At 46.2% G+C, this 18,924-nt stretch overlaps 1 protein-coding gene across 1 annotated transcript in view; it reads right to left on the reverse strand.

The window, feature by feature from the left end:
- Nucleotides 1-342: 342 nt before the first annotated feature.
- Nucleotides 343-18,924, reverse strand: part of FLT3 (fms related receptor tyrosine kinase 3) — a 54,289-nt gene continuing 35,707 nt past the window's right edge. The window contains exons 16-24 of the mRNA XM_028726397.2: nt 15,651-15,761; nt 14,250-14,403; nt 11,677-11,798; nt 11,404-11,528; nt 8,512-8,634; nt 6,620-6,731; nt 5,059-5,158; nt 4,126-4,231; nt 343-2,281 (exon numbers count right to left, since the gene is read on the reverse strand). Coding sequence (XP_028582230.2) covers nt 2,204-2,281; nt 4,126-4,231; nt 5,059-5,158; nt 6,620-6,731; nt 8,512-8,634; nt 11,404-11,528; nt 11,677-11,798; nt 14,250-14,403; nt 15,651-15,761 — 1,031 coding nt within the window. The 3' untranslated portion in view covers nt 343-2,203. The remainder of the gene's footprint in view (nt 2,282-4,125; nt 4,232-5,058; nt 5,159-6,619; nt 6,732-8,511; nt 8,635-11,403; nt 11,529-11,676; nt 11,799-14,249; nt 14,404-15,650; nt 15,762-18,924) is intronic.

Below are 18,924 nucleotides of genomic sequence, written 5' to 3' on the forward strand. Positions count from 1 at the left end.
CTGGATACTGCCTTTCCAGACAAGGTGTGCAATAAAAAAAGACAATTCACAAAACAGAAAAATGAAATAATAATTAATAGTCAGGGCAGTGCTATCATGAAGCAGCAGGAACATATCTGAAAACTGAAGTTTTAACTACAAAGCTAAGCATGTCAAAAACAAAAACAACACATCAAATAAAATTACTAAGTCAAAATAAGGATTGAAAAATCTTGAAAAGCTTTAAAAGTCAGAGATGGGGAACGAGCAGCCCTCCAGATGTTGCTGGACTAAAACTCCCATCATCCTAGCCGTGCTTTAAGGTTTTAAGCAGGGTTCAGCAAACTTTTTCAGCAGGGGGCCAGACTATATTTTGAAAAAAAGAAGAATGAATTCCTATCCCCCACAAATAAGCCAGAGATGCATTTTAAATAAAAGCACACATTCTACTCATGTAAAAACATCAAGCAGGCCCCACAAATATCCCAGAGATGCATTTTAAATAAAAGGACACATTCTACTCATTTAAAACCCGCTGAATCCCGGACAGTCCGTTAGCCGGATTTAGAAGGCGATTGGGCCGGATCTGGCCCCCCGGGCCTTAGTTTGCCTACCCATGGTTTTAAGTCTCTGAGAGGATATCCCAGAGACGCAACAGGCAGGGCTGGCCCAATACATGTTTGGCATGTGAGGTGGACCCCAAAATGGTGCCTCCTCCCCACCAGGGAAGAAGGGGAAAGGGAAGCTGTACATCAGGAACAAGAGGGGAAGTTCAACAGCAGGACCTGCTGTCCCTGTGGATTCTGCCGCTGTGGCGGTGACCTCAGCTTGCCACATGGGTAGGCCAGCCCTGGCAATAGGATACAGCTAATCTCCCTCTCCATGGCTAAAAATCCAGGGCCAGCGAGGGAGCCCACCTTCCTCTGCTGGTGCATTGATGACACAGTTGAGGAAGAAGAGTTTGGATTTGATATCCTGCTTTATCACTACCCAAAGGAGTCTCAAAGCAGCTAACATTCTCCTTTCCCTTTCTCCCCCACAACAAACACTCTGAGGTGAGTGAGGCTGAGAGACTTCAGAGAAGTGTGACTGGCCCAAGGTCACCCAGCAGCTGCATGTGGAGGAGCGGAGACGCGAGCCCGGTTCCCCAGATTATGAGTCCACCGCTCTTAACCACTACAGTACACCACTACACCAGATCCAGAGTCCCCTCGTTCCCCTGGCATGGCCTCAGAATGGCAACGAAACCATGCCAGTGCTGGCTTGGAGAATTTCCCTCTGACGAGAACCAGAATTACCCAGGGGGAAACTGTCAACCCACCGGCCCAGCTTCCGCCGTGGTTTGCACAATCTTGGCAGGGCTTAGATATGGCAGCTCCTCTGTCATGGATTTCCCATTTCCTAAAATGGTATAGTTGTTCTGACCATGTAACCTGGGTGTAAGCAACACCAATGGAGAGTTAAATTTGCCAAGCCACACAAAGTCTATGAAGAAAGCCTTCGTTTCATCTGGATCACATGAAATTCAAATACCCAATGATGGAAATAAGGTGAAGACCTTACAGAGGAAGCCCCTGCTCACAAAAAAGGGGGTGGAGAGCCCATGGCACTCACCCAAAAATCAAAATGTGCCAACCAGGTTGGCCACCCCTGACATATATTAGAGAGTCTGCCTACAGCAATGCTGCTTAGGATGTGGTGCAGGGGTCTGAATGTCCCGATCCAAGCTTTTTTGATTAGCACAGCTAAGTGTTAAGATAATGCCACTATACATTCATGTCTGGAGGCTCTGATGACAAAGAACTTCAACTCTCTACATCTGCTCTAAGCACAACCAAACAACAACAGGAATGTTTGACTTCAGTTACATTCGTGAAAGGAAAGAGTTTCATTTCCTAACCACAGCCCCTGGAGGCTGCAGACACACCAGAGAACCCCTGGTTCAAAACAGTGCTTGTGAAAAGTGTGCTCTCGCCTTGACCCAGATTCCTGAAAGGGGAGGAAAATTTCATTTCAAAAGCAAAAGTTGGATCATAGAAATGAGCACGAGAAATTCAGGGGCAGGAGCAGCAAATCTGGCCTCTTTAGCGAAGGCAAAAAAACCTCTCTTTCAATACACTCAGCTTATATGCCTTTTTATGTAAAATAATGCATCAGTCTTATTTCTCCCTTGCAGCATCTGCATCCAGAGTAGGAATGGTGAATTGAAGCAATTTAGCTGCTCTTATCCCATGTGAACCAGGATATGTGGCTTTGGACTCGATACGTGTTCAGAAATCCCACTCTTCCCCATTGGACATGCCTATAATTTAGGACGGGAACATAATGAATTGCCATTATTATTATTAGCAGCAGTAACAGAAATAGTAGCAGTAATTACAACTCCACAATACTTTCTGGTATGCACGGTGGTTTACAAATCCCATTTAGTTTACTGAGATGTAGGTAAAATAGTACAAGCAACAAAGAGGAGTTAATTTCATGCCAGAAGAGAATGCTAGTCGGCCCATGCTGACTCCACCCACAACATCCCAGTCCCTTCCGGTTCCTCCCCTGAACTTCCTGTGTGGGATTCCAGTTGTGTTTGGCTGAAGAGGGCTGGTGCAAGGGTGGCAAACCCTTTTCAGCCTGAGAGCCACATTCCCTCACAGACCACCTTCTGGGGGCCACATACCAGTGGTGGTTGGAGCCAGAGGTAAAAAGTGGGTGGAGCAACAAATGTGACTCTTGCCATTGTTCTATAGCAGGCATCCCCAAACTCAGCCCTCCAGCTGTTTGGGGAGTGGGACTACAGTTCCCATCATCCCTGACCACTGGTCCTGTTAGCTAGGGATGATGGGAGTTGTAGTCCCAAAACAGCTGGAGGGCCAAATTTGGGGATGCCTGTGTTACGATATTCCATTCCACCTTAACAGATATGTGGAGTTGTTGTATGTCACATGTCTGTTTACATTCCAGCACAGCTTGCTGGGAACTTCCGTTGTGTGTATAGCTTTTGCTTATGCTGTTTGCTTGGACACGAAGGGGAGAAGACATGTTCTTCCCTTTGTCCTGATGCTGAATAAAATGCCTGTAAATACGCTTTACACAGCCTCTATCTGCCCTTCTGTTGCGAAGAGTTTACTCTGCTGGCTTGCGTGCTCAGCTTCTGAAGGTTTCTGAGGCTTGAGTCGTAGTTATATGCTGATCCAAGGACCGGAGATCGCCCGGCTGCGGGCTGGTGGGCTGGAGCCAGCTGGGGGCCTGCCAATTGCCCCCGTTTCCTTGGACGCATCCCAACAGCCTGTTCTATAGGCTACATTCCAATCACAGAAAAGCCAGCAGTTTCTAGGCCCTCCACAGTAGAAGCAGATCCAACATGGATGCAACAACCTCAGCCGGCCCTCAGCCAAACCCCATCGGCCTTCCTCACTTGCAACCAGTCGGTGGGTGAATGGGGCTGTCACTGGCTCAGATTCCACCTGCTGCTGGTCTCTCTGCTTCTGTACCTCCAGTGCCAGTGGATAGCAGCAGTGGAGGGCTCTGGGCTCTCACATTTCAGTGACGCCCTGTGAGACACTAAAATTTGCCCTCCCCTCCTCTCACGCTCCGTTCTACAGCATTGTTGTGGTGCTCCCTGCAGCACGGCACCCAGTGCAGCCGAACTGGTCGCGCCACCTTAGAACCACCTCTGACACCAGACTCCACAGACTCTCTAAGCAGACAAGCGAGAGGCACAATCATAGGCAGAAACACTCAAAAGTAGGACATTGAGAAGTTGAGTGAGTGAGGTGGAGGCACAGCCAAAGACAGCCCTGGAAGCCAGACCAAGAGGTGAGGTTTCGCACACCTGTGCAGGAGTCTCACATTTCTGCAGTGCTCTCCCGAAAACACTCAATAATATATTTGCCAAAAATGCTGCACACACACACTCTCTCTCTCTCAACAGCTGAGAAGAACGCCAGAATCATGATGACATTCTGGAGATCTCCCTGGGGGGAAACAACAGACGGTTCTTTCTGAAGATTAGAGCGAGCAGCTGGGGACATCATTCACAGGCCCTTGCCATGGGTGCTATTAATAGGTTTTAAACCACCACCCCCTAAAAAAAAAAGCAAAAGGGGGAAAAAGAGAAGAAAAATGTTCTTGTTTGCAAATCTTACTTACTGCTCCTTCTGCCTCAGCCAGCTGGCAGGCCAGGAGGCAAAGCAGCTGTGAAAAGGATGGTCTTTTTCTGGAGTCCAGAGCCCAGCAGGAACACAGCATTAAATATCTGCAAAGACAACAACAAAACCAGAGGGGGGGGATACGAAATGATTTCCCAAAGCATTTTCCATGGGAAAGTCAGGCAACTGGGATATGAATGTGTCCCAAAATACTAGTACGCCTGGGCTTTTAAAAGATCCTAGGATCAAAAGAACTTCACCTGCAGCCCAGACTCAAGGCGCTTCGTTAAGACAACACCCCAAAGCAGGAAAACTGTTCAGTTAATGTGCCTGCTTTAACATCTCCACCATGCTATCAATAAGCTTGTTTGGCCGTCTCATATACAGTATTTGAGAATCTCGTGGCACCCGTCTGAAGCGATGCTCTCAAGTAGATTTTGCAAGCATTTATGTGGCTTCAGTCCCACATCCATTATCCAAAACACTCCAAAACTGGATATGTTGGTTTAAGTTCTAAGCAGCTCTCCACCACGGTTGGGGCCAGGAAAAGGGGGCAATTCACAAGGGGAAATTCAGTAAGGTGAAATGATGTCTGCACCGCATTATCAGCGCATGTATACCAATGGTACAAACAGGGAAAGCAGATTGAGAAGTGTGTGTATGTGTGTGTCCCAGAATGTGCAACACAGGTCAGTTTTTTTGACTCCTCTGTTCCCTTAACTTGCATATCCAGCATTTATGCCTTTTTAGTTGTTTCTAACAGTAGCCAGCATGTGGAACTAGTGAGATGATCATAGATACTGGTAGTCCTGAAGAATAATAAATTAGAAGCAGAAGAAGGTAGGAAGGGGAAAATGTACCATGGCATCCCTAAATTGTGCCTGGGCAGAATCCTGCCCCTCCCCAGCCCTCGGTATTCATACCCCATGCTTACATTTCTTCTGTAGCATAGAACGGACAGTCCATTTTGAATCCACTTTGAATTAGTTTGTAGAAGTTTGCATCCACTTGTATTCCAGGGTAAGGATTGACACCTAAAACAGAAAGATGGGAGAAGTGAAGAGTGAAAAAGTGGATGTTGAAAAACAGGCTTGCCGCACCCAATTCTTCACACAATTCATGACTGCATATACACTGTACATTTAAAGCAAACAGCTCCCACGCCCCAAATCTTGGGATCTGCGGTTTACCCCTCCTAGAGCTATAATTCCTAATGCCCCAACAAACTGTAGTTCCCAGTATTCTTTGGAGGAAAGTCATGTGCTTAAAATTATGATGTCCTGTATGTAGCCTAATGCACCCACATCATTGAGTTCATTTCTCCATATTTCCACATCAGTTTTGTTATTTAAAAACAACTTGTGAAGATTAATCGGCATATGCCAATTTCTCCTAATGTGCACATTTTTGTATCCAATTTCCCCTAACACAGACATTTTTGGAAAGCATACTTCCCCTAATATAATGTATTCTGTAAGTTATTTTCCTGCACACTTTATCCTAGTAGAGTGATTCCCAAACCTCCCCACCTCCCGAAGACCACTTGAACACTGCTGAGGCTTTGCGGGGGGCAGGGTGGGTGGGACTTAATGATTTTTCTGCCTATTATAACAATTGTAATGCATGGTGCTGGATGCTATACAATTTTTAATTGGAGTTTTATTGCTTTTATTTCATATGTTGTATTTTATTGAATTCCAATTCAAATTGTAATACTGTACAATAAAATACAATGTAAGAAATAAGAGAAGCAATAAAAAGACAATTAAAAATCCACATGCACCATTAATACAATGGATGTTCCATTTCCAGTCTTCAGCCACAAATTCACAGATGTGCTGTGGACGGCTTGAATGAAGATTGTGGGCCTGAAGGAGCATCTCCACCCCCATCATTCTGCCCGGACACTGAGGTTCAGCGCCGAGGCCCTTCTGGCGGTTCCCTCGCTGAGAGAAGCCAAGTTACAGGGAACCAGGCAGAGGGCCTTCTCAGTAGTGGCACCCGCCCTGTGGAATGCCCTCCCACCAGATGTCAAAGAGAAAAACAACTACCAGACTTTTAGAAGACATCTGAAGGCAGCCCTGTTTAGGGAAGATTTTAATGTTTAGCAGACCACTGTATTTTAATATTTTGTTGGAAGCCGCCCAGAGTGGCTGGGGAAATGCAGCCAGATGGGTGGGGTATAAATTATTATTATTATTATTATTATTATTATTATTATTATTATTATTATTATTATCATCATCATCATCATCATCATCATCATCATCATTACCACTGTCTGTGAACCCCCACCTTAGTATATGCATTTCTGAAAACATTACCTGGCTAGAAAATTTCAGAGAATTTTGAAGAATGGCTGTTTTTGCATATTGCTTTGGAAAGTGCCAGTGAGGCAAGTCCACATTTAATGCAAACTGAACGAAATTTTTCTGCCACCCCTTGTTTCTGGGCCCTCCTTAATGCTGAAGTAGGCAACTTAATCCAGAACATACCAAGAGAGAATATTTCCCACAGTAAGATTCCGTAAGACCAGACATCACTCTTAATAGTATAAATCCCTTGAAACAAGCTTTCAGGAGACATCCACTTAACAGGTAAACAAGCCTGTAGGAAGAGGAAAGGGGAGAAAATCATTTCTGCACTGAAACTTCCACACATCAGAGGAAAAAGAAGAAGAAATACTGTGCAAAGTCTAGCAATTAGTATGCACGGACTTCATTTTTAGAGGAATATCTGCTTGGGAACAGGATGGTTGTGGCCTTTGAGGGAGCACATGCAAAGCATAGTGGAACTAGAGTAGGAACTAGGATTTTCACATGATGTTACTGAAGCTGCTCTTGTTTGTAGCACCTAAAAAACAGTTAACCAGGGCTGCTTCAGACTTGATTGATTCCATATATGAAAAGTTTCTCAAGCATGTCTTCCCACTGTGTGTGAACACACAGTGAAATATCTTTGTGTGTGTGTGACAAGCTACACTGAGGATTTAGTATTTACTGCAAGGAAGCACTTTCTGGGTGAAGGTGCCCTCAGACAGATGGCTTTATGCAGCCTCCAGCTTCAAAGACATCATGCTACTGAATATAAGCTGCTGTTGGACAAGGACAGGAGAAGAAGGCTATTGCCTTCATGTCCTGGTTACAGGCTTACTGGAGGCATCTGCAGGAAACAGGAAATGGGATTTATAGGCAGTTAGTCTAATAGAGCAGGGGTCCCTTTCATAAGAAAGTTAGAAAGAAAGCAGATATGTGTGTTCTAGCAAACCCAGCAAGGGAATCTGTAATTACAAAGAGGCTTTGGCACACAGATTGCCATTCTAGATCACAATCTGTGTGTGCAAAGGAGTCCATCCAGCCACCTGAAGTTGGGGGGGGGTGTGACTAAAGAGGTGTTTTTCCTCCCTCTCATAATACAGTGGTTACATACGCTTCAGGTTACATACGCTTCAGGTTACAGACTCTGCTAACCCAGAAATAGTGCTTCAGGTTAAGAACTTTGCTTCAGGATGAGAACAGAAATCGTGCTCCAGCGGCACGGCAGCAGTGGGAGGCCCCATTAGCTAAAGTGGTGCTTCAGGTTAAGAACAGTTTCAGGTTAAGTACAGACCTCCGCGACGAATTAAGTACTTAACCCAAGGTACCACTATACCAGAATCTGGGGTCATCTAAGGAAGTTGAATGATGGAAGGTATCCAGAAAAAGAAAAGGAAGTACTGTATTTCTTCACACAGCATATAGGGTGGTTGGGGGTGTGTTTTTTGGCAAAATTGTTTTTATTGATTTTCCAAATTTAAACAAATCAACCACAAATTAGAGCAAATTTAATGCAATTTTTCAAAAAATTGGCTTCCCACACTGCTTTCCATATGTCCATAGTTTCCTCTTGTCGCTGCGTTGTTTTCTAATTCACATTCCATTCCTTACATTTAACCTTATATTGCAATATTTTTGGAGGGATTATTTCTAACTTATAATTCTTAACCATCAGCTTATCCACTTGCCAATTCCTGCATGTACACACAGCACACAGTTAAGCTATGTTAAATTCATTGCCACGGGAGGTCATTAGAGTCGCCAAGTTAAATGGCTTTGAAGGAGGATAAAGACAAATTCATGGAGAATAAGGCTAGTGAAGGTTACTAGCCATGATGGCTGTGCACTGCTCTCCAGTATAAGAACTGGTGTGTTTCTGAATACCAGTTGCACAAGTGGGGAGATTCCTACTGGGCATCTGGTTGGCTATTGTAAGAACAAGATGCTGGACTAGATGGGCTTTTGGCCTGATCTGGAAGGGCTATTTTTATATTCTTACGGTTAGTACTACTGCGTTGTTATTATGATTAGCATAAAGCTATGAAAAGAGTCTGCCAAAAGCATCTACTTACATTCCCTCGGACAACGTAGTTTGAATCATTCTCTATGTCCCTCGCAAGTCCAAAGTCGCAGATTTTTGCCACTTTCCCGTGAGTGACAAGAATATTCCTGGCAGCGAGATCCCTGTGAACACACTGTCAAGGGAGAATGGTGTGAGTTTGCTTCACGCCCTGTTTCACAACGGCCAAAGAACAACAGTTAAGTCCCAGGTTGTTTCCAAGCCAACACCTTTCGCAGCTGAAATCATATGCCAAAATAGGGACACTTGGAGGGTTTGTAAGCATGTGCTTATTTTGCTTAATGGTTTGTCCAGCCCTGCCTATGGCCTAGGATGATGGGAGGTAGAATCAAATAACGTCTGGAGGGCCCTATCCCCGGTGTAGACCACATTGAACTAGATAGACCAACAGTCTGGCTTGGTGTAAAGGAGCTTTCTCTGCTCCAGTGTTCTCATCTGGAGGCCCCTGTTTCCCTGTTCATGGTCTATGCGGTGCTTCCCCTCTCCAGCACTTGAAGGGCACACATCCTCTTTTTTAAAACAACAACAACCAAAAGTGGGTGAGCCTACGAGCAATAAATCTTAGAAAGAAGGAACTGAAAGATAACGCCGGTCAGTTCACTGAAAGTTTTATGTGCTGGAGGGAAATTGTATGAAATACTGTAATACCGATAGCCACATTTCACTTGATGGAAGTGAAGATTGCTGGCTGACCCTCCAAAAAGATGAGTGATGCACCATTTATCTCTGACATGCTCTTTTGAGAGTGGCACTGTCTGGGCAAGCACACCTGCTCCTCCTCCTGAAGGGCACTATCCCCCTTGTTTGGCATAAGACTTACATACGCAAAAGGAAGAGTATTTTGACCTGACCCCATGTTAAAGGCAGAAATTCATTTCCTATCCCAATGATATATAAACACTGGGCACCAAAATTCAGAACAGAGTTCAAATGGTTCCCATATAGCATTGCATCATTACTGCAGAATCAAAGAGAGTCTTTAATGACTGCCAAATAGATATACTCCAGCAGAATAATTATTTGTTGCTCCCCTGTTGGGGGCTACAGCTTGTGAGCTACAGGAAGGGCCACACAGCTCAGTAGCAGAGCACATACTCTGCATACGAAAGGTCCCAACCCATCGCCAGGGCTGGATTTAGATTTGATGAGGCCCTAAGCTATGCGGGTGGCACTGTGGGTTAAACCACAGAGCCTAGGACTTGCCGATCAGAAGGTTGGTGGTTCGAATCCCCATGACGGGGTGAGCGCCCATTGCTTGGTCCCTGCTCCTGCCAACCTAGCAGTTCGAAAGCACGTCAAAGTGCAAGTAGATAAAGAGGTACCACTCCAGCGGGAAGGTAAACGGCATTTCTGTGCACTGCTCTGGTTCGCCAGAAGCGGCTTAGACATGCTGGCCACATGACCCAGAAGCTGTACACCGGCTCCCTTGGCCAATAAAGCAAGATGAGCGCCGCAACCCCAGAGTCGGCCACAACTGGACCTAATGGTCAGGGGTCCCTTTACCTTTAAGCTACTGAAGGTAATGGGGCCCTTTATATGTCCAGCTGCCCTTTGTCAACAACAAATTGTCATTGTTTTTGTGTTGAATATATGCTATATGGTAATTTATGGCCCTCACAGGTATCTAAAACCAGTGATATTTTAGGGAGCAGGCTAGCAGGCGGGGCCCGTTACGCAGCATCTCCAGCTACTCTTGTCTGAAACTTTGGAGAGCTACTGCCAGTTGGTATAGACAACACTGAGTTAGACACATTCCAAGTCTGATTAACTCTTGGAAATCCCACCTAAAGGCACCCGTCTTTGCACCCCATAATCCCACAGTCCTTGTCCAGCAAAACCTCTGTGATGGCCAGGAAATGCTTGCTCTTCTTCCCTTCTTTTTGGAATTACTTTGCCCTTGAGGATTTTTGCTCCCCCCATTCTTTGACATGTTTCAGGCAGACAACAGCAGAAGGACAGGCAAATACCTCCATCTTCCTTCTCTCTCATTCCATCAACATTCCAACTTCCAACACTCCCTCCTCCTTTCCCCACAAACACTGGAGCATCATCACACAGCTGTTCTTGGTTCCCTGGCATCTCATCTCCCCATCTAGACCTCCTGTCCTCCTGCCTCCTTCAGAAATTCAGTTTACATTTTGCCTTTTGTTTTACCTCATTTAGAAAACCTTCTTTCTTTGGAAGAGCACTGGCTTTGGCCTTCTCAGTCCCTCTTGGGGAGCTTAATAGAGCATTCTGCTACCTAGACCAAATGTTAGTCACACTGTGTTCTTGTGTATTTGGTAAAATATGCTAGTTTCTGAGCCAGCTCTGCTGAACTGGCAGCAGTGTTCCTTTGGCAGAGAAGAGTCACGGCAGCAGAGAGAAGAGGTTCCACTCAATTCCCCTCTAGCCATTTGCGTTCCAGAGAGATGCATCATAAGCAACTATGGCAACAACCAGGACTGACCTAAAACATTCTGATGCCTGAAGCAAAGAGCAAGAAAGCACCCTTATTCCATGTGAAGAAGCTGATTAGACTGGCGATGGGACAGTAACCTCCTGAGGGCAGCAGTCTTCCTTAGAGGACATAAGGCAGGCTTTATGAACAACATGAAACTGTCCTCCAACATCTCGCCAGCATTCCCTGCTTCACAGCATCTGCCACCTGAGGCAATCATCTCAGTCTGCCTAATGTTGGGGCTGGTCCTAATATTTACACACACCCCAGAAAAACGTATTTCTCTCGTAAAAGTCCATTTCTAATTAAGTATTTTTATTTTTATTTTTGTAGTTCTGAACTGGAACATCCAGCTGGAGTGGAGAGGAGGTAATAGGATTTGGACCACTGTATGCATTTTTGTTCTCTTTATCATCTGAACAAATTTTCACACATCATGCTTACTGATTTTGATTCCAGAAACTCCATTCCTTTGGCAACTTGATATGCAAAGGAGAGAAGGTCTTCAAAGGTCAGCACATTGAGGTCCTCTTCATCATCTATTCCCCTGTTCACATATTTCATTCCTTCTACAAGTGAAAAACAATGGCAAGAGCTTTATTTCGCTAAGGCTTGAGTTTCTGTTACTAGCATTGTTCGCCAAAAGACTAAATTACTTCAGACCATTTTTTTAAAAAACCCACAATTACAACCCAAAAGGAGACTTTGATTTCTTACCTTCCTCAGCAAGCAGGGCAATTCTGCACAATTTAGAGGCCAAATCTAAGTCTTTTTTTGCAGATGTGTTTCCAAAGTCATCCTTTGGAATATATGATCCATTTCTTAGTATATATTCATTTCTGAAAAAGATTTTTTTTAAGAAAAAGGGATTTCTATAGGAAAAATGACATCCATAAGAATGAACACAAATAAATAGAATGAACCCCAAATAAATAGAAATTAAAATCTGCGTAAACACATTGTTATTTTTTAAAAAAAGAAGCATTTGGATGGTGTTGTGCTTAGAATTTTTCACTTGCAGAATTCATCACGATAGCATGCATTCAATTTAAACAGCAGAGTCTTTGAAAGAGGATTTGTGACAGTTTCAGCTTGATCAGGTGCAATACACAGCAGAAATGAAAGAAGTCAATCTCTTGTGGCTTTTCCATGCAGATGTGGTTCTCAAACTATATCATATAGGGACCTTACCTGGGTAAGGTAATTGAGACAGCGGTTGTCGAACAGCTTGGTAGGTTTCTGGATGAAACATCAGCTCTGGATTCATTTCAGTCTGGTTTTCGCCCTGGTTACAGGACCGAGACAGCTTTGGTCGCCCTAACAGATGATTTCCGTAGACAGCTGGATCAAGGCGGGTCTGGACTGCTGATTCTTTTAGATCTGTCAGCAGCCTTCGACATGGTGAATCATGAACTTTTGGACCACCGCCTTGCTGACGTGGGGATTCAGGGCATAGTCCAACAATGGCTGCGCTCCTTTATCTCAGGTCGGGGATAGAGGGTGGCGCTAGGGAGAGAGTTGTCGCCACGGCACTCCTTGGTGTGTGGAGTCCCGCAGGGTGCGATCCTTTCCCCAATGCTTTTTAATATCTTTATGCGCCGCCTTGCCCAGATTGCCGGGAGCTTTGGGCTGGGTTGTCATCAATATGCAGATGACGCCCAACTTTATCTGTTGATGGACAGCTGCCCTGACTCAGCCCCAGACACACTGACCAGATGCTTGGAAGCTGTGGCTGGAAGGCTGTGTGGGAGCCAGTTGAAGTTAAATCCTTCGAAGACAGAGGTCCTCTGGCTGGGTCGGGATGACATGGGGTTGGGGGACCAACTCCCATCTCTTGCAGGGGCTCAGTTAGTGCCAGCGCCTTCTGTCAAGAGCTTGGGTGTAACCTTTGACGCCTCCCTTTCCATGGAGGCGCAGGTTGCAGCCACAGCAAAGGTGGCATTTTTCCATCTCCACCGTATTAAGCAGTTGGTCTCTTACCTTTCTTGCCCAGATGTGGCCACATTGGTCCATGCGACAGTCATCTCCAGGCTTGATTATTGTAACTCGCTCTACGTGGGGCTGCCCTTGAAGCTGACCCAGAAACTCCAGCGGGTGCAGAATGTCGCAGCGAGGTTCCTTGCCATGGGATCACATTCACCAGTGCTTTACCAACTGCACTGGCTCCCGGTGGAGTACAGGGTCAGGTTTAAGGTGCTGGTTTTGACCTTTAAAGCCCCATGCAGCCTAGGACCCACGTACCTATGGGACCGCCTCTCCTGGTATGCCCCACGGAGGAACTTAAGGTCCACAAATGACAACACTTTGGAGGTCCCAAGTCGCAAGGTGGTTAGATTGGTCTCAACTAGGGCCAGGGCCTTTTTAGTACTGGCTCCAAATTGGTGGAACGCTCCGTCACAAGAGATCAGGGCCCTGTGGGACTTCACATCTTTCCGCAGGGCCTGCAAGACAGAGCTGTTCCACCTGGCCTTTGGTTTGGACTCAGTCTGACCCTTATGTTTCCCTCCCCTTATGGTTTTGATCTATGGGCTACTATTAAAATGAGGCTGCATTTTAAATTGTATTTTAACCCGTATTTTAAATTGGTTTTTTCCCTTTTTCTCCACCCCCCATTATGTTTTTATTATATTTTTACTGGTGTTAGCCATCCTGAGCCCGGCTCTGGCCGGGCAGGGCAGGGTATAAATTATTATTATTATTATTATTATTATTATTATTATTATTATTATGTCACCCTAGCAACTTGGCCCTGTGAGTTGTTGTCAGGAGATGCAAATGAGGAGCAATGCAGATCAATTACCGCCTCCTTGCACTGCCAAGACTGCTGATCAGAAGGCAGAACCACTGGCTCAATGAGTCAGGTGACACTAGATAACCAATCAGCTGCTGATGGTTAATATAAAGCCTCCAGAATTGATACTTTCCCTCAATCTAGGTAACCTGCCATTGAGGGAAATGATCAGATTCTTCCACTGGACTACTGTCTGCATGAATCTGCCTGCTGGGCCTGTGCTACCATTAGGCAGAGTGAGGCAGCTGTCTCAGGTGGCTAATGCTATGGGGAAGACCCCACCACCACAGAGGCGGAGTGTATGCTACAGCCGCCCGGGATGGGCATGTGGGGAAGGCCCTCAAGGGAGGCGTGGTGTGGAGAAGCCTTGGCAGCTTCCTTGCGTGCCATAGCCCCGCCAAGGAGAGCGGGCGGCACTATTCCCTCCCCCTTTGCTTGGCACACAAGGGCCTCTAACGCATCGCTTTGCCCAAGCCACAACTGGCTCAGTGCTCCTTACCTTGAGTTTGCGTACTGTGGGAAATTGTGGTAAAAGCTGAAATTGTGCTGTCGGAAGACGTCAGTCAAGGTCTTGTGGAATCTGTCTCGTTTGCTCCTCAAGTAGTTCAAAAGGTCTCCATAGCAACAGTATTCAAAAATCAAGTAAACTGGTCCTGGAAAGTTTAAAACAAACAAACAAACTAACATCTGTTACTCAGATACCAGATAGCAAACAGTGAAAAAGGAAGCAACTGGGAGCAGCCACTGGGGCCACATAACACTAGTCCTAAAAAAAATCTACATTGGCTCCCAGTACATTTCCGAGCACAATTCAAAGTGTTGGTGTTGAGCTTTCAAGCCCTAAACAACCTTGGCCCAGTATACCCGAAGGAGCGTCTCCACCCCCATTGTTCAGCCCGGACACTGAGATCCAGCTCCAAGGGCCTTCCCTCATTGGGAGAAGTGAATTATTAATGTTTGGTGTTTGTTGTTGTTGTTGCTGCTGCTGGTGGTATTTTTTCTGTATTTTGTTGGAAGCTGCCCAGAGTGGCTGGGGCAACCCAGTCAGATGAGTGGGGTATAAGAAATTAATAACTACTACTACTAATTCTCTTGGTACCGTAGTTCCAACAGAAAGGCCATTTGGGACATAGGTAAAGGTACCCCTGACCGTTAGGTCCAGTCGTGGACGATTCTGGGGTTGCGCACTCATCTTGCTCTATAGACCGAGTGAGCCGGCGTTTGTCTGCAGACGGCTTCCAGGTCATGTGGCCAGCGTGACTAAGCCACTTCTGGTGAACCAGAGCAGCTCACGGAAATGCCGTTTACCTTCCCACCGGAGTGGTACCTATTTATCTACTTGCACTTTGACGTGCTTTTGAACTGCTAGATGGGCAGGAGCTGGGACCAAACAACAGAAGCTCACCCCGTCACGGGGACTCGAACCACCAACCTTTCGATCAGCAAGCCCTAGGCTCTGTGGTTTAGACCACAGCGCCACCCGCGTCCCTCATTTGGGACATAGGAAGCTGCTTTCTACTAGATCAGACTAAAGGTCTGTATAGCTATCTAGCCCAGTAGTGTCTACTCTGACTGGCAGTGGCTCTCCAGGCTCTCAGACAGAGGGAAGTTTATCTCAACACCTGTTGCCTGATCCTCTTAACTGGAGATGCCAGAAACAGAACCTGAAACCTTCTGCAAGCAAAGCAGGTGCTCTGCCACTGAGCTATGGTCTCCAGAGTTCCACCAAAGACTCAGCAGATCCCCTAAATGTGAATTTTCATTCCATTGGACAGGAGCTACAGGCACAACAGGCCAATGCTAATTCTACACTTGGGTACTCAACCCAGGCAAAAAGAGGTCACATTGGAGGGTCCAGCATAAGTAGATGGCTTTGCCCACTGGCTGTTCAGCTCCTTACCTGATATGGTACAAGCTCCAAGCAGATTCACAATGTTTTCATGACTGCCAATGCGAGTCATCATCTTGAGTTCAGTCATTAGAGCGTCTTTTTCGGAAGAGCTGTATTTGTCTGTAAATGCAACAGCACCAGAAGTGTAGTTATATTTGCCTATACTGGGAAGGGCGGTTAAGTCCATGCAATATAAGGCTTTAGGAGCAGCCTCCTCCAACCTTCATGGTTTTGGACTACAACTCCCACCACCCATCACCACTGGCCATGATAACTTGAGGACTGATGGGAGCTGTAGTCCAGCAATGCCTGGAAATCACCAGGTTGAGGGAAACGGCTTTAGATTCTCAATGTACAATGCTAAATCCTAAACTTTAGGCCACTGCATAGGTCGACTTTAGCTGTAGCAGCAGAGGCAGTAATTTGGTGTGGTAGTAGATGGAGATCAATCCAATGCATGGAGAGCAGATTGGGATGCCATTTCCTCCAGGAGCTCAGCCATATGAGTGGTTACTTGAAAGTGAAGTCAATGGGGCCAGGGGAGGCTGGTGCCCACTGGGAGTGGTGGAGCAGAAGAACAGAGCAACACTGAGCCTAATGAGGAGTTGACAGCCAGCTGGTGACATCCCCAGGATTGGTTGGAAGTAAGGGGGGGCTGGCTGATGGCAGATTGCCCTTGGTGAGGCAATGCCCCATTCACCTTAATGGATCAACCTCCATGGGATGGGACTTACTTGCTGTTCATAGGAATAACGGTAAGGAACATTTCCCAGGAAAAGTACTTTAGCTGTGTGTACTTTAACTATGATTGAAATGCATGTCGTGTATGCAGCCATAATGGCCAGCATAGGTCTGAAAAAAACACCCCTGTGGGACATGAAGTCAGATATCCAGGGACTTTTGCTTGATGTTCCGCAAATCAAAGCCCAAACATAATTCACATTTTAATGGTTTCTTTGCTTCGGTGCTGACGTCATCCTCAGAATCAACACCATGTTCTGAAAACTACAAGCAATTTAAACTTTGGACTAGGCGGCTCTTCAGACAGAGGACTCTTTCAAATAAAGGACTGTTCTCTGATACATGACCACCTACTCACAACTGTGACACGGCTGCATCACACATAATAGTCCTACAGCAAAGAGAGCACTAACCAGAGGGAAGACATGCCACCAGAAACCTTGGATTGCAATAGATCTCCCTCAAACAACAAAATGAGTGTGCACAAACTCGTAGGAGAAAAATCAGAGTCTGCAGATGTTTTGAAATGCTAATGGCTAGCTATGTATCTACCTCCACTGTCAGAGGCATCGTGCCTCTAGAATACCAGTTGCGGGGAATCATAAAAGGGGAGAGCGTTGTTGTGCTTGGGCCTTGCTTTTGGTCTTCTCAGATGCATCTGGTTGACCACTATGAGAACAGAATGCTGGATTAGATGGGCCTTTGGCTGGATCCAGTCTGGCTCTTCCTATGTTCTTAAGTGTGATGGCCTGGGACTCGGACTCAGAACCAGAGGAGTCTCAGTCTGCACCGGATCCTTTGCCTCAGGCATCACCTGAACCAAGTCTGGGGCCTGATCCTGAAGAGTCCCAGTCTGCACAGGTTCCCCTGCAACAAACCCCAGCTGGGCTGAGTCAGGGGCCTGAGCCTGGCCTGGCTCTAGATGTGGAGATTACTTCATTGCCTCCAGCTGGGCCATCACTTACAGCTGCTCCACTACCGGTTTGGTCAGGGGAGGCTGAGGCGGCCCCTGGGTCTAGTAACCCACCAATGTCTCCCAAGCTGCAGACACTAAGGTCTGAGAGAAGGAGAGACCTGAGTACTCGCAGGAGGAGTGCTCACCTCTGGGTGAAACAGGGAGGTGAGTCGCAGGGGGATCAGGACTGGCCGCTACCCCAACAAAGATAAAAGGCTGTCAGACCCCGCCCCAGGTTGTGGGAGCAACATTGCTGATTGCCAGATCCTGCCTGAGATCCTGTACCTGTCCTTGCCTGGTTTTCTGCCTCATGTCCTGCCTTGGCCCTGTCGGAATGACTCCTAGTGGAACCTTTGGATTCTGGACTGGACCTGGACCGCGTTTCTTGGGTTACCCCTGGGACCAGCCCATTAAGCACAGTTGAGCACTCATGCAAGGGCTCACTACAAGGCAACAGGATTGGGCATCTTTCAGAGTCCGACTCAAGTGCTTTTCTCTCTGTGCCACCACAGCAAGTTGTCAGAAGAGGGAGCTGTTTGCCAGGGATCTGCTCCACTTGGGTGTCGCCAATGCAGCTGGGTCAGAAGTAGATCCTGCGGCTTGCTGACTCAGCAGTTGCCAGGCGATGCAAAGCAGGGCACCAACAGGAGTTTCACTTGACCTTTCTAAATCCCTAGATTCTGTTTTCTCAGCCTGAGCAATTTGTCTGTACAGAGTAGATGGAACTGATGTCAAAACAAGCGACCAAATGACCCTTGTCACCTTGCCTCACCTCTTCACTGTGAATGGCAGTTGGGTTGGCCTGCTCTGCCTTGATCGTGCTTCCAGTCAAGCACCCCAGACACCGAATTGAAGATAGGCTCCCCCCCCCCTAATCAAGAACAGGTTACAGTCTTTACAGCAGGAGTGTGAAACTTGTCGGCCTCCAGATGAGAGCCAGTGTGGTGTAGTGGTTAGAGTGCTAGGCTAGGACCTGGGAGAGCAGAGTTCAAATCCCCACTCAGCCAGAAAACTCACTGGGTGACCTTGGGCCCGTCACAAACTCCTAGCCTACCTTACTGGGTTGTCGTCAGGATAAAATAGAGAGAGGGAGATAGATATAGATAGCTAGGTAGATTAGATAGATAGATAGATAGATAGATAGATAGATAGATAGATGATAGATGATAGATGATAGATAGATATAGATATAGATATAGATATAGATATAGATATAGATATAGATGATATAGATATAGATAAAATATTGATGGAGTTGATGGGTATGTTTAGCCTAGAAAAGAGGAGACTGAGAGGAGATATGATGACCATCTTCAAATATCTCAAGGGCTGTCTCATGGAGGAGGGAGCATGCTTGTTTTCTCCTGCTCTGGAGGGTAGGACTTGAACCAATGGCTTCAAGTTACAAGAAAGGAGATTTCAACTAAACATACGGAAAAACTTTCTGACAGTGAGAATTGTTAGACAGAGGAGAGGTTGTGGACTCTCCTTCCTTGGAGGTTTTTAAGCAGAGGTTGGATGGCAATCTGTCCTGGATGAAGGCTGAAGAAGTGTGCATGCACACGAAAGCTCATACCTAGAACTAAC

This window comes from Podarcis muralis, chromosome 4 (genome assembly GCF_964188315.1).
Source record: "Podarcis muralis chromosome 4, rPodMur119.hap1.1, whole genome shotgun sequence".
NCBI classification, from domain to species: domain Eukaryota; kingdom Metazoa; phylum Chordata; class Lepidosauria; order Squamata; family Lacertidae; genus Podarcis; species Podarcis muralis.